Below are 16218 nucleotides of genomic sequence, written 5' to 3' on the forward strand. Positions count from 1 at the left end.
GCGCGTCTGGGCCCGTCCGGACGAGCCCGGCATGGCGATCGCGCCCTGGCCGCGTCCTGGCAGGTGCAAGGCGATTGTGTACATTCAGCGGGAACCGCTACAATCCTGTATTTTGGAAAAATTATGATTATGCACAAAATAGTCCCTTATAAAATGCCTTTTATTGCAATTGCTTAATCAGCGATTGATTGGCCTTCACAGTAACACAAATAAATAAACACATAAATAAAACCAAGACTTTCAGAAATAATTTCAGAAATAATCGCTTTCAGAATCATTGGAATCTCCCGCGATGAAGCTAACTCCGAGGGCCTTTCACTCACTCACCGCAGGCAGGTTGGTGGTCTTTCTGTCTTCTACCGACTCCTCTCCGGCCTTGCTCCCCCAGCTCTCTCTGTGCTCTGTCCCCCTAATATTCCTACAGGTCGCACAAGATCTGCCAGCAACCCTCTTTGGTGAAACTGCCAAATCAAGACTCTCTACTCACCTTCACTCTTCCATTCCTCTTTTCTCCCACCTCTGGAACAAACTCCCTCACTCTCTTCAATCCCACTCCTCCCTCCAGGTCTTTAAAACAGCTGTTCACCACCATCTCTTGTCTTCCCCCATCCAAAACCTTGATCTTTTCTACCCCAGTTAATTCACCCCAAATGCACTTTTTTAAAATTCCGACTTCTTTCCTGGAAGTTCTAGCAGTGTCCATATGTTTTATACCTCTCCCACCCCCCCCCCCCTTCCTATGCCTCCTCCCCCCAAGCCCTCTCCCTCCCACAGATGTCCCTGCTCTCAAATGTTGTACTTGTGTGCTTATCTCTCTCTCCCCATTTTGTCTCCCGCTCTCTTTATCTCATGTTTTATGTGTCAGTTTGGTTTTTTTGTGATCAATGTTAGCTCTTACATGAGCCTCGATCTTGTATACAAAAAAAAAAAAAAAAAAAAAAAATGGCCAAGTTTAACGTTCGAGCTCTGACCGCAGCTTCTAACGGATGCAGACATGACAGACTTGTTAAAATTCCCGTGTTTTCTCACGACATCAATCTCGATACAGTGCGTGCACCGATTTCCCTCCGCCATTTTGCCAACGATAGAGCATTTCCACTTCTCGGGTATAATTCATTCGGGTTATAACATCACTGGCAGGTGCAAGCCCGACCGAACGCCGTCTTGTTTAAACAGAATATTTGCACACAAACGATTTCAAATTGCCTTCAGCGTCTGACGCATGTATCATCTCCCCAGGGCGAACGTGCTATTTATTTACAGAGGATGGTTGTAGGCCAGGATGACAGGCAGAAAAAGGGAGGGCGCCGTGCCAAGAGGCTATGGAACGGCGGTTCAGAAACTCGACGTGTGGTCATCCGGAAAGCGGGGCTGGTGAGATGATTTATTCGGCCGCGATGCCAATATAAACAATATTGTAATTGCGGAACAAAATACCACTTTGGTGAAATGCATGTGCGTCTAATGAGCATACACAAGCAAAGAAAAACGCAAATTACTAAGTGTATAAGAGGGGAGCAGGGAAGGAGGGGAGCAGGGAAGGAGGGGAGCAGGGAAGGGGGGGAGGGGGAGGTTGGGTCTTAAGGGAAGGCTTGATGCGGGTCAGATGCAGGGCTTAAACCCAGGACCCAAGGCTGCAGAGGTGATCGGATGCCTTGGGCTAAAGCTCAAGGCAGAAAGTTTCTTTCAAGCGGTGCGAGGGAATAACAAAAGTGAAGCGGGCCTGCGCCGTTCTACAATTCATAATACAAGGATCGCGTGGTACCTCCAAGGAAATCACAAGCGGCAGGGAGAACCTGACACCTCTCTACAGGCGTATGCAGCTGCAAATACATGACTGCCGCCCCCCCCATTTCTCCCTCTCCCCACCCCCCCATATAAAAAGCTCATTGCTGCAGCATCTGGATCTTTTTAAAGCTGATGTCGGAAAGCGTTTGCTCAAAGACTTTACTTGTCTGTGTGTAGAGATCTTGCCATTGAATATACCACTCGAGACCCAATTTCTGGCTCGTATTTAGAGAACATTTCGAGAAGTCTTCCATCACTGGCTCGCCCCCTAGTTTGAATTACAAAATGCAATCCGACCTATGCGGCTCGTCCTTTCAAATCCAATGGGATGATGATTTACTCGAGTATGTGTTGCTATCTTTTGTCTACAGCCATAACTGGCATCAAGCGTTTGAAAGGGTCACATTTAAAGCACTTTCAAGGAGGAAGGAGTTCCATGTACTCACTGCAGGAATTTATGATGTCTCTCGAGTACTGTATTGTCTGCGCTTCAGCAAATGTTCCATTTTTCACCATCAGATAACCGCGACCGGCTTGGCAACGGTGGGCCATTACGATGCCAACCGATCCGTAAGCATCTGTGAACAGCACTCGAGCGATCGATACATGTTTAATTATTCACACACAGGAATACACGACATGCAAAATAAACGTCCGTTTGATTCAAAATTGCGATTCAAAATCAAGATGAAGGAATGAAACGATTTAGCCCTCAAACAAAGTCTGCTCGTCTGCTAAAAAAATTCTTGAAAAATTCTGAAATTCGGAAATTTTTGAAAATTTTCTTGAAAAAAAATTCTTGAAAATTTTCTTCAAAAAAAATTCTTGAAAAAAAATTCTTGAAAAACATCTTGGAAAATCTGAAAAATATTTCGCAACAAGACGGTCAATAAACATCCTATTTTGGATCACGGCGGTTTTATATCTTGAGAAGTATGTGGCGCCATCTGCTGCTGAAGATATTTCAGAATAATGAAGTTTGACGAAATGTAAAGAACGTAATGTTGACAGGTTTGACACAAGAAAAGGGGAGGGAGAGAGGAGGAGGGAAAGGAAGAGGACGAGGAAGAGCAGAAGGAAGGGGACGAACAACGGGATGTGGAAGACGACTCGGACTCAGATTATTGTCGGAATCTGAGTGGTCTCAGCCGTAAAAGAAGAAAAATTAAACTGAAGGTTTTATTTCCGGTTCCTGAAAACATTTATTCACTGTGCAAAAGCAAACTACGTCTTCTTCCTCTTCTTTTTTGATGACGTCATTTCACCTGAGAACAACATTGGATCGACCTTTTCACTACATTCCAAAATTATGACACATGAGACAATCAATGCAATATCTGTTAAATCAACTCACGTTTCCCTTTACTTGGCGGGTCCTTTGGATTCTCCGGTTCTTCCACAATGACAGGCATTGTCACAAATGTACAGTTTAACTCCACTGGCTCAGGTACCATCGTCACATCTTGTTGGATTACCTCGTGTGCCCGGCTTTGCACTGGGGTTTGTGAGATCAGTGTTAATTATAAACCTCAGCAACACGAAGAAAGCACACAATCCTCCTAGGACAATGCACTCACAGACAGACAGGAGAGAGAAGAATAACTAGAGCTTCCAGGGAAGCAGAACTCAACTGAACTGACTGGACAACTTTAAAGTCGGTCAGTTGTCTGTACTAGATTTGACTTAAATAAAAATCCAACAACCTTGTGTAATAATTTTAAGGTCCTTGTATCCTTATACTTGTCCTTGTTTTACAAATCAAAACCCATAAATATTTGTGGACGTTAAAGTCTTAACGTCGTTTCGGAGCTTAAAACAATATGGCGGCCTATAGCGGCCATTTTGTGACGGATCGGGTTGGAATGCAATAGCAACCTACCTTGTGTGGTAAGGGTTAAACATTCTAAGTTTGATCAAAATCTGTTAATATTTGTGGACGCTAGAGTGTTAACGTCGTTTTCATGACCAAAAACAAAATGGTCGCCTGAGTCCGCCATTTTTCAACGGATTGGGATGAAATGTAATACCAACCTGGTCCTTGGGGTAAGGATGCCGCATGTCAAGTTTGATCAGAATCGGTTGATATTTGTGGATGCTGGAGTGTTAACGTCGTTTTCGTGAGCAAAAACAAAATGGTCGCCTGAGTCCGCCATTCAACGGATTGGGCTGAAATGTAATAGCAACCTGGTCATTGGGGTAAGGATGCTACATGTCAAGTTTGATCAGAATCGGTTGATATTTGTGGATGCTGGAGTGTTAACGTCGAAAAGTTAACGGACGACAGACGACAGACGACGACGATGACGACAGACGACGGACGCCGGAGGGTTCAGTATGTGATGAACTCAACTGGACGGTAATCCAGTTGAGTTAAAAATGGGTGTTCGAGGACGTCACAAAAAAGTGAGGATGTGGAAGGCCAAAAAACAAATCAATAAAGAAAATCCAGCCATTTCAGATGTCAGACAAGAAAAATGTGTGAAAGCAAACATCAAAGTCTTTCTTGGTAGTGTTGCTTGAGTGGGAACGTTGTTTTGTTTTACTTGTAATTTCTGATTTCTATGCTCGTATTGTTCGGGTGGAAGAGCATCGGGATTAATTTATTCAAATCCTAGCCACCTGTGGTAATTTACTTGGTGAGTCCTGGTTGGTTATTCCCTCCAATTACGGTTGAGAGAAGTGATTGGGTTACATATATATTATATAGTTATACTGTATATAACCGAAAGGTTTTCAGAGTTACAAGTGTATGGAAAGCCTCACTGCGTTGCCCTGATGAAGCCCCAACAAGGGCGAAACCAGGTCGGTAACTGTGAGTTTTGCATGCACTTGTGACAGTATCTGAATTTAACATCCACAATGACGCACTGCTAGATGGCTCCTCTGGAGCTTGGCAGGCAATGCGGACACACGTGGCGATGACGTCATGACGTTCGCTCATTAGGTTGGAGAACCAAATTACAGATACTAATATATATATATATATATATATCAAATAAAAGGCAGTTTGTGGGTCTCTCTTCCATAACACCAAAACCATGAAACCGAGCGGCCCCAAACCTTGCATGCATACTTCTCCACCTCCAAGAGAGTACATGAAAGCTGTGTTTGGGTGTGTTTAAACACCCTTTTTGAAGATGATTTTTTCAAAGACCTCATAAAAATTCATAAAAGGCCTCACCAAAACGGCGGTCTGCCATCTTGGTCAGCCCACTGTCACATCGCTGGGTTCTTAAGCCACCATTTTGTTTCAGCCAATTGAAATTATTCACCCACTAACATGGAACATGAGTGGGGTTTAGACCGTAGTGAGATAGGTTTCCTGCATCGGTCCGGTGGATATTTGGAAATACAAGGGTGTCCGGAGAAGAATAAGGTTAGTCTTGTGTTTGTGAGGTTTGTAGTTTTTGATTTAATAATGTTTTAAAATATGGCCTGTAGTAGGCCGATGGTCTCAGCTTGGTCTTGCCTAGATGCTAGACCGCGCAGCTTTCTGTGAATAAAGTTGTCTAAATGAAGGTTTTGGTTAATGTTATGGACATCACTGCATGCCTGAGGTTAACAGCTTTCAGATTATGTTAGGATGGACGAAGTGGTTGAACACTGACTACAACAAATGTGGTGAAAATCCAATAAAGTTTGCCTTACGGCAAACATGGGGAAGGACGTGATTGGGATCCTCGTCATCTTTCCTTCAAGGCTTCGAGCAGCCTCACGGGTTTATTTTAACTCGAATTTGATTTCTGTTTTAGTCGCAAGTTAGTGTCGATAAAGGCCCTGTTGAAACAAAATCAGTGAAAATACGATGAAGTTTTAACAATTTACGGCTTTTATGGCCAAAGTGGGGATTGATGGGTCAGATGATCTCAAATGTTCTTCAGGACCTCGTGGGTTTATTCTAACTCCGATTCGATCTGTTTTCGATTTTGGTGGTCTCTAGAGTGGTTGAACACTTGACTACAACAAATTTGGTGGAAATCTGAGAAATTTTGACTAACTTACAAACTCGAAGGATTTAACGTGGGAAATGCTGACCATTACAACGTTAATACCAGCCCTCATTCCTCCCTCTTCCCTCTCCCGCCCCCCCTTCTCTTCTCTTCCCTTCACCTCTCAACTTTTCTACCCCTCCCATCTACCTCATCCCCCCCCCCCCCTTCCCTCCTCTCACCTTCCCTCTCCTTCACCCCTCTCCTTCGTTTTAAAATTGTAACATATTCCCAAATGAAAAAACATCACTTCCCTCCAGCCGCGCACATAACTTCCAAAAGCATCTTCCACGCGTCACGCATAAAACAGCTATACGTGCATGTAAACCATCCTCCACCGCGCCATTCAACATTTACGTTTTTTCGCAGGTGTATTCACTGTTTGCTTCGACATTCGCGGCCCTGTGCTCCATGTATTCGCAGTTTTTGCAACCCCGCGAGCAAAACCTCCCCCCTACCCTCTCCTTGTGAAACCTCCAAAATCACCTTAACGAATTTGTTCCTCTCTTCTACAACTTGTGGAACTTCCTTCTGCAGTCTGTTATATTCCACGCTTCCCTCCAGGGCATCCCACCACCACCACCACCACCACCACCACAGGTCATCCTCCATCCTTACTCATGATCTTTTTATCCTCATTAACCCTCCCCTATCTCTCTCAGTCTATTTGCAGGTTTATTTATATCCTTCTCTCTTCTCCTGTTTGTTCACCCCCTTGTTGTGTTCACATGTTGTCCCATTTCCCCACTGTCAGTGCGTTGTCTTCTTCCCGATGTTAACCGACTCCTCCATAAGCTGAAATTTGGTATACAAAAAAAACTATATGGGATCAGTATGTACAGAAAATTGAAGCTGACCTAAAAGCATAACTCTTCTTTAAAAGGTACCATGGGATCTCAAAATACATCAACAAACTAGTCAAATAAAATAAAAATAACTGTTTTAATGCTCTTTAGGACAGGCAGCATTAACTAAGAAAGCTTATTGCTCACTATCATTTTCTTAAAAACTGAATAAGTCTTTTAAAATTAGGTCTAATGGAACTACGTATTCTGTACTTTGGAGGTGCCAAAAGGCAATTTGTGTTATACAGTCTTCAAGTACAGTTTTTAATTATTCGATTTAAAAGAAAATAAACATTGACGGTTGTAAAAATATTTTTTCGGAAGATGCAGTCTTTCACACCATCTTATTTTATACGTTACAATAGTTATTTGTGGCTGTTGTTTGTGTCTGTCCTTTATGACGTCATTCAAAACAGTACGTTTCCTGTGTGGAATGATTTTCAATTTTGTTTGACAGAGCCAAAGTGCTGCTCAACTACAGGTTTGTTTTCCGATTCATGTTCAAAATATAACATTCAATTGAAATCAAATTGTTCCTCAGTCATAATCTGACGTTTGTGGACAGGACAGACTGACAAAGTGAACCAATCGCTTAACCCCACTTTTCACTTCGCGTACGTGGGGTAATGAATCGGCCATTGTATCTGTATGCACTCCGTAATTCTCCCTGCACCACCGAATTGGTGGAGGGTGGAGGGGAAGAGAGGAGGGAGGTGCGTGAAATTTAGTAAGGGTAAAGTGATTTTCATGTCACCCTGTATGTGAAAAGGAAAAAAATGAAAAATAAATAAATGATGACAGAAGGGGTGACGAAAAGCTTACAATCAAATAACTACAGAGGATTGTGATAAACGAGATAAAACTTGTTAAAAAACATTTCAGTATTCACAAAAAGGTTTAAAGTAAGGGATTTGGCAAAAGTAGCCCAGGATGCAGCAACCAAATGTATTTATTCTCTTTTTCCATACCCGAAGTTTGTTACCCTGCACTTGCAAAAAGCAGGGTTAGGCATTCGGTTGCGTACATGTGGTGTACGTACGTGTGACGTGCGTGTCTGCATTAAAAAAATTCATTTTCTCGGCAACCGTTGGTCCGAATGACGCAAAATGTTATCATAGAGGCGCCTCCGCCTGTAGAATTTTTTTATTGATAATTATGACGTCATAAGTCACGTGGTACGGACGCCATCTTGGAAAAACGTTACACCTCTATATCTCCGAAACTGCTCAATGGAAAAAATTGAAACAAGGCTCATTGTCAAGCATTCCCCATGGGGAATAAGTTACGTTGATGATGATGTCATCGGTGCCTTCATTATGACGTCATAATTCGACAAGTACAACGCTTGATCTGATCAGTAAGAAAAAAAATTTCTCTGCAACTGTTGGTCTGATGGACACAAAATCTTCATCATAGGAGTGCCTCCTCCTGTAGAATATTTAATGATAATTATGACATCATATGTCATCATATGCCGAATACCGGTCGATCGCTAAATTAACACCAGGGGGGTTGACTCAGCCTGTCATCCTTCCGAGGTCGGCAAATTGAGTACCAGCTTGCTGGGATGAATGATCCCGGTGTGTACCCCGGTTTAGAATAGGTACACCGTATCCCTGCGCATCGTAAGAGCGTGACCAAGGAAGGGTTGTCGTCAGGAAGGGCATCCGGCCATAAAAACATTGCCTCAAATCAGGGAACCATGATTGTCATGGGACCCGCAAGGCTAACCCCCGCTCTAGTGGGGAAAAATGGCCTTAAAACGATCATTCATTCATTCATTCATGTCACGTGGTGCAGGCACCATCTTGGAAAAACCAAAAAACGTTGCACCTCTACATCTCCAAAACCGCTCCTGAGAAAATAATTGAAACGTGGCTCATTGTAAAGAACTCCATATGGGCAATAGTCTTAATTCATTTGATGGTCATTTGGTGCCTTAATTATGACGCCATAATTCGACAGATACAACGCTTAATCTGATCAGTTTGAAATTTATTGAGCGTGATCTACACAACAACTATATTAGACTAATTAGAGAATATAAATTTATGATGCCATCGCTCACGTGGTCTGGCAACCATATTGGATCAAAGAAAAAAAACCCTTTCAAAAACAGAAGAGTTGGCTCGCACCAAGTTGACTGCACAGGGTAAGTATTCTATGAATACAATCTAGTTATAAATGTCTCAGTTGAACATATACAACTCTGAGACAGTCCCAAAAAGCACGTGCTCTATACCTGTAGAATTTTGCTGTTCTTGGGCTTTTCTTGTTGGAGATGTGAACCTCCTGCAATCCTCATCAGAGGAACCTTTTGATTCAGTATCTGACTGGCGGTGGCGTCGTGATCGCGGTTGCTGAGCAGGGAAAGATTATGCAATTAAAAAGCACCGGAACTGAAAAATAGGTACAACAGTGATACGACAGCATGATATTGCCGTTTGTGCTATAAAGAGTCCTGCTTAACGAGTAAAATTTGCATTTTTTGATGTTCACAATGCTGCTTTACCACAATTCTTCCAGTGTACGATTTGTTCTTGATGGCAGCAATTTTTTCAGCTCTTGACAACCCTTCCTGAAAGATAAAAATGAGAATTCCACCATGAGGATGCATAAGTATAAAACATTTGCCAGTGAGACTTTGATACTATCTGGTCACCATCTGCCAATTGTTTTTTGATCGGTCTAGTCCGGGTTCAATTCTCATCGTGACCATAAACCAGCAATGAGTGCGTTATCCCTCAGATGGATGTAAAACTGGGGATCCCCTGCTAGAAGTTCGTGGATTTCAAAAAATCTCAGCTATACTGTCTTTAGAAGAAGAGTAGTGAGTTATCGCAGGCATCCTGAACAAATTCCAAACACCTGTTCTGATTTAAAGGGGGACCTGCATCGGTAGCACAACCACGTTTCTAGGAATAATACTACCAGCAGCCATGTGCTACACATGAATGAATGTGTTCACTTCGAGTATTTTTTTTTTCTTTGCGAGAATAACCTCATATAAGACTTCAATAAAACAAATCATATTCTGGGCCGTTTGCTCACATCGACTGCATTGGCCAGTTTGGAATGTCATTCATTCAGCTCACCTCAGCCTTCTCTTTCTGTGTCTTGTCACATTCTTTGTCAACCACACCCAAGAAAGACCTGCAAGAGTCCTGTACATCATGCAATGAGGGAATAAAATTCGAACAAAGCTTCACGTCGGTGTGAAGAAACAAAATAACAAGAAGACGTCATGCGGAGCACGATACTTGCAAAATCCGCCCCCCACCCGCAAGAAAAAAAATTCCATTGATACAGCAAATTGTCCATTTCATTGAATTCAGTGACCAGATATGCAAGTCCTCTTCAAATTTCAAGTCAATTGGATGAAAATTGAGGATTTTAGAAATTTGGCCTATGTTGACCTTTTGGCCTATGTTGACCTCAAAAATACTTGGTGGTTGAATTCAGTGACCAGATATGCAAGTCCTCTTCAAATTTCAAGTCAATTGGATGAAAATTGAGGATTTTAGAAATTTGGCCTATGTTGACCTTTTGGCCTATGTTGACCTCAAAAATACTTGGTGGTTGAATTCAGTGACCAGATATGCAAGTCCTCTTCAAATCCCAAGTCAATCGGATGAAAATTGAGGATTTTAGAAATTTAGCAAAGTTGGTGACCTTTGGCCTATGTTGACCTTTTGACCCCAAAAACAATAGGCTTCTTGCTTTTGACCAACTCTACCATTTGGTGAAGTTTTGTCAAGTTGAAATTGTGACCTGTAGGCCGGTGACAAACAAACAGACAAACAAACAGACAAACAAACAGACAAACAGACAAACAGACAGACAGACAGAACCACAAACGCAACCGACCAATATACTTGAAAAATCTTCGATTTTGCAAGTAATAAGGGTTGGGAGGAATCAAGCATGGTTGAGGCTCATGGAAGAGTTAGTCCAAAATGGAAGGGAACAAAATGGAAAGGGAGAAACACCCACAGCAGAGTAGAGGTGATAGTGAGATCAAGGGGAGGGGGGAGAAGAAGACATGGGGTGAAGAAGCTGCACACAAGCTGAATGAAACACAGCAGGAAGAGGAAGGAGAAAGTGGGGATGAAACAGAAAAGGAACAAACCAACCGGCAACTAACAAACAAAAATAGGTGAGCGAGAGGGAAAAAAAAATCACAATAACCTGGGAAAAGGAGTGCTTGGGAATGGGGTAATTTGGGCTAGAAGAGATCATGAGTATGGATGGGTGATGACCAGCTCTTTAAAAGTCCTGGAGAGAAGAATGGGACTGAACAGACTGGGGAAGTTGGTTCCACAGGTGAGAGAAAACAGCAGAAAAGGAGTGGAGATGAGCAGTGAAGTTGGATTTTGGGAGTTTAACAAGAAGAGGGTTACGGAACGCCATGAGGGCCCTGCAAAAACCTGGGAGGGACAGAGACAAGAGGGGCAGAGGGTACAATAACAAAAAGGAAGTGGTAGAACACAGAGACACCACCAACCTGTATGCGATGCAAATGTAACAGGCCTAGACACTCAGCTTCGTTGAAGAAGATCCAAATGATTTTAGGGCCTTGCTTTCCATGGCAACAATAAGGTCAAGGTGTAAGCCTGGGAGCCAGGCCAAAGGGGAGAGCAGTACTCCAAGAAAACTGCGAATGAAGACCTTATAGGTTGTCAAGAGTACAAATTGGTCAAGGAGAGACCTTCAAATATGGAGGATACCCAGTCAGTGACTGATTTTAGAGGCCAATATAAATATGTGGTTTGCCCAAGAAACACCATGGCAGATGGTGAGGCCCAAACGTTTGTGATTGAACTTCTTCAAAAGGATTGTAAAGGAAATATATGGGAGAGTTCTTTTCAGAGAGACAGAGTGAGATCTGTCAGGATTGAAAAACATAGTCCAAGTGTTGGACTGGCTGATGATTCTATCGAGGTCTGCAGATACAGAAGAGGCTGTTGCCTACCTGTCTGAAGGATGGGAGATGATACAAAACCAAAATGAATGAAAAATGACCAAATGACCAAACCAAATGACCAAAACCAAAATGAAAGATGATACAAGACCCAAAACACCCCGAAGCCCCGAAACACCCCGAAGACCCAAAACACCCCGAAGACCCAAAACACCCGGAAGACCCAAAATACCCTGAAGCCCCGAAACACCCCGAAGACCCAAAACACCCCGAAGACCCAAAACACCCCGAAGACCCAAAACACCTCGAAGACCCAAAACACTCAGAAAACCCAAAACACCCCGAAGACCCATAAAGACCCCAAATAACCTGAAGACCCAAAAAGACCCAAAGACCAAGAAGAACCAAAAGACCCTTAAGACCCAAAAGCCCCGGAAGACACAGAGGTATCATCTCCCATAGTTGCGATGTCTCAAACTACAGTTCTGCTTTTTTTGTGCCATACATGTCATAATGCGCTATTTTGATAAGTACGTTTTTAGGATGCGTCTCCAAGAAACAACTTTCTTCAGCATCCAAAAATGCTTCCTCGTCGTGCGTATAGAATAATTCGTTTGATAGTCCAACCTGATGATACATGACAGAGAAACACCTTCATTACTCACTCCTCTACGTCGTAGTTATGTATATGTTGCACTCACTATGTCATTAGCAGTAGACATGATCACCTGAACAGCATTTTGTTGTGCGCTTTAAGATATCTTATTATAATAGAGCAAACGTATATGGTTATGTCGTTATGTCGTTATGTTTATATGCGACGAAAACGTCTTCTTCAAATAAAATTACCACCCTCTTAATTCACCCTCTTAATTGCGTTCAGACTGCTGAAACCCCTCAGACCTTTGACGACCCTTTAATTCCCCCAAGACCCTTCAGACCACCAAGACCCATGAAGACCCCAAAGACTCTGAAGACCCAAAACACCGCAAAGACCCAAAATACCCTTCAAGGCCCCGAGGCTCAAAAAGACCCTGAATACCCAAAAACCCAAAAGACCCCGAAGACCCAAAACACCCCAGAGACCCAAAACACCCCAGAGACCCAAAACACCCCGAAGACCCAAAACACCCCGAAGACCCAAAACACCCCGAAGACCCAAAACACCCCGAATACCCAAAACACCCCGAAGACCCAAAACACCCCTAAGACCCAAAACACCTCGAAGACCCAAAACACTCAGAAAACCCAAAACACCCCGAAGACCCAAAAGACCCATAAAGACCCCAAATAACCTGAAGACCCAAAAAGACCCAAAGACCAAGAAGAACCAAAAGACCCTTAAGACCCAAAAGCCCCGGAAGACACTGAAGACCCAAAAGACCGAAAATAGCCAAAATACCCCAAAGACCCAAAACACCAAGAAGACCCAAAACAACCCGAAGACCCAAAACAACCCGAAGACCTAAAAGACCCAGAAGATCCAAAATACACTTAAAGGTCCAGAGGATCCAAAAGACCCTGAAGACCCAAATGGTCATGAAGACCCAAAACACCATGAAGACCCAAAAGACAGCAAAATGGTCAAAGATGCCTACCCCTCTGAAACGACGTGTGGTGAGGCGCACGGAGTGCGCCGAGTCACGCGAGTAACCCCAATTCAAAAGTGTTTTTGGGAACCTTTACAGTAATGACTAGAATGACACCCACTGATAGGCAGGATCTGCATTAGGACCTGAACCAAAATCTAACCGGCTTGTTGTCACCTAACCACACTTGTCTAACCCAACCGCCAAGTTTCGTCTGAATCCGTCCATAACCTTTTTGAGATATCATGCTATATATCGTTTTTGGCCCTATCTCTCAATGATGAAGAATCACTAACAATTCTAGTATCCAGATCCGGATCTTCACCAAAATCTGATAATTTCTACCTTGTCACACATCCAACCTCTCCACCAAATTTTGTCTGAATTTGTCCATAACTTTGTGAGATATGTTGCTCACAGACAGACAGACAGACAGATATATGGGTGAGAACATAACCACCTTAGGTGTCGGAGGTAAATATATTTCTCTATATACATAAAAACGTGAAAATTGCATCGGGGAATTTTTCACATCCCTTTCCCCGGCCTGTTTTTTTGTATACATAGTCAAGGCTCATGGACGAGCTAGTCCACTGAAGGGATCAGGACGTAAGAGACAAAAACAGGATGCAAATCACACAAAACAGGATGCAAAAGGAACAGAGGAGAGAGGGGAGAAACACCATCAGCAGAGGTGAAGTCCAAGATAGAGAGAAACCACAATGGGTGTGGAGATGAATGGGCAAAGGAATGGGGGGGGGGGGGGCAGGAGAGGATGCATGAGGTGGACAAGATGGATAAAGAGGGAAACTCCAGGGAGGGAAAACTGAAAATTTGGAAGGAGGAGGGATTGGGTTGGGGGAGAGGGGGACGAGGAGGTTAACGAGGGCAGAAAATATCATGATTTCGGATTGGGAACGATCTGAGATGGTGGTGAAGATCTCGAAGGAAGAGTGAGATTGAACAGGATGAGGAAGTTGGTTCCACAAGTGTGGGGGAAAAAAAGGAACAAATGAGTGGAGGTGAGCAGTGATGCTGGATTGAGATCATTTCACCAGAAGGGGGTTGATGGTGAACCGTGTGAGCCCTGGAGAAATCTTGGGGTGAGGCACATGACATTGAGTTAAAGGAAGAGACAACTTGAAATGGGATGTGATATTATAGGTGTCATCAGGCCGAATGGGCATTCAACGGTTTATATGTCCTAGTATAGAAGTAATATTAAACTGTACGTTAAAATAATACATTGTAAAGCTTTTCTTTAAGCAAAAATCACAGAAATAAACATTGATCCGGAAAACATCAGGAAGGTGTTAACACGGCAGTAGGATCAAGTGTGGTGGGATACTGACCTGCCTCGAACACTTCCAGCTGTTATAGCTTTCAATGACAGTGTGAAGCTGTTGTATGAGGTCCTCCTTTATGAGGGCCAAGCTCCTGTCTGGCTGATCCTTGTTGGACGACACTGCGCACTTGAGCTGATGGTAATGATCATGAGTGTCTTGTATCTCCTGGTCACAGAAGTTGTCCACAAAAAGAAGGGATGGATTGTGGATTTTTCTGTCCATGCACAGACACTCGCAAAAGATTTGCCCAATCCGAAACATCAAACATCATGCTTTTAATTAAAGGTGAATAACAAGTCTCACAAAATTAAAGAGGAGACATTTTTTTTGCTGACACCAAGTCATTCCACAGACTCCTGTATTGTTCTGGCCATTTCACCTACTACAGTATTATGGTCATATCGGATGTGCATGGTTGATTAAATCCTCAACTCTGTAATCATGCTTCAGAAGCATCAATTTAACGTACAGCTGGCTGCTCTCATCTGCGGCCCAGCAAACATTGCCAGTCGGTCCAATTATACCACTGAAGTGTCCGATGGCCGTGAGACGAGGATTCTGTGGCTGACAATGAATGATCTCAATTCAACATGTGCATGAGATCACTGGTGCCTGTTTGCCCGAGCGGAGCAAGGATTGTCACTCTTCCTCCTCACCTTCCCCCCAAACTGTCACTTTGCTTTGAGTTGTCATCTTTGATTCTTTGGCATTGCAGCATCCCTCATGCTCAATGCTGTTATCATACTCGTATATTTATTTACATGTTGCCTCATTTTGATTTTGCTTTTAATTGTCCCAAGAGCTAGAGTTCTTCAAGTTTTACTGTGCAGGCTATATATGCTGCTGCTGTCACTTTCTGTTTCAATTTGATTCATTTGTCTTTTTATTCTCCATGCTTGTTTCACTATCAATGATTTTGTTCTGTAAGAAAAAAATAGCATCCAAATATCTGTCATTGTTTTTTTTGTTTTTTTTTTGTATTCAAGATCGAGGCTCGTGTAAGAGCTAACATTAATGAGAAGAAAAAAAACGGACACATAAGACATAATAAAGGGAGCGGGAGACAAGATGGGGAGAGAGGGGGAAGCACACAAGTACAACATTGGAGAGCAGGGACATTGGGAGATCTGTGGGAGGGAGAGGGCTTGGGGGGAGGAGGCACAGGAAGGGGGGATGGAGGGGGGAGAGGTATAAAACACATGGACACTGCCAGGACTTCCAGGAAAGAAGTTGGAATTTCAAACAAGGTGGATCTGGGGTGAATTAGCGGGGGTAGAAAAGATCAAGGTTTTGGATGGGGGAAGATAAGAGATGGTGGTGAACAGCTGTTTTAAAGACTTGGAGGGAGGAGTGGGATTGACGAGAGTGAGGGAGTTTGTTCCAGAGGTGGGAGAAAAGAGGAATGAAGGAGTGAAGGTGAGCAGAGAGTCTTGATTTTGGCAGTTTCACCAGAAGAGGGTTGCGGGCAGATCTTGTGCGACCTGTAGGAATATTTGGGGGCCAGAGCACAGACAGGGCTGGGGGGGTGGGGGGGCTAGTCTAGAGAGGAGTCGGTAAAAGACAGAAAGACCACCAACCTGCCTGCGGTGAGTGAGTGAAAGGCCCCCAGAGATAGCTTCATCGCAGGAGATTCCAATGATTCTGAAAGCTTTGGTTTCAACAGCGTGAAGCTGAGCTAGGTGTGAGGCAGGAGCACCAGCCCAGAGGGGAGAGCAGTATTCCATTGAGCTGCGGATGAAA

The 16218-nt window shown here is 43.4% G+C and overlaps 2 protein-coding genes across 9 annotated transcripts in view; both read right to left on the reverse strand.

Moving 5' to 3' along the window:
• Positions 1 to 425, reverse strand: part of LOC137438108 (uncharacterized) — a 66575-nt gene extending 66150 nt beyond the window's left edge. The window contains exon 1 of the mRNA XM_078766595.1: positions 328 to 425. The gene's annotated coding sequence lies outside the window, so the exon portion shown is untranslated. The remainder of the gene's footprint in view (positions 1 to 327) is intronic.
• A 1954-nt stretch (positions 426 to 2379) lies between these two features.
• The window catches only part of SNAPC1 (small nuclear RNA activating complex polypeptide 1), a 29666-nt gene continuing 15827 nt past the window's right edge, over positions 2380 to 16218 (reverse strand). For 4 of the 8 annotated variants that reach the window (XM_068133051.2, XM_078766590.1, XM_068133050.2 and 1 more), the window contains exons 6-11: positions 14485 to 14643; positions 9718 to 9786; positions 9135 to 9200; positions 8865 to 8982; positions 3143 to 3283; positions 2380 to 3053 (exon numbers count right to left, since the gene is read on the reverse strand). In XM_068133051.2, the coding sequence (XP_067989152.2) occupies positions 3013 to 3053; positions 3143 to 3283; positions 8865 to 8982; positions 9135 to 9200; positions 9718 to 9786; positions 14485 to 14643 (594 nt within the window). In that variant the 3' untranslated portion in view covers positions 2380 to 3012. Of the gene's footprint in view, positions 3076 to 3142; positions 3284 to 8864; positions 8983 to 9134; positions 9201 to 9717; positions 9787 to 14484; positions 14644 to 16218 lie in introns of all 8 variants that reach the window. The other 4 variants (XM_078766591.1, XM_068133053.2, XM_078766593.1 and 1 more) reach the window with 1 other exon arrangement.

This window comes from Myxine glutinosa, chromosome 12 (genome assembly GCF_964187855.1).
Source record: "Myxine glutinosa chromosome 12, kmMyxGlut1.1, whole genome shotgun sequence".
Lineage (NCBI taxonomy): Eukaryota > Metazoa > Chordata > Myxini > Myxiniformes > Myxinidae > Myxine > Myxine glutinosa.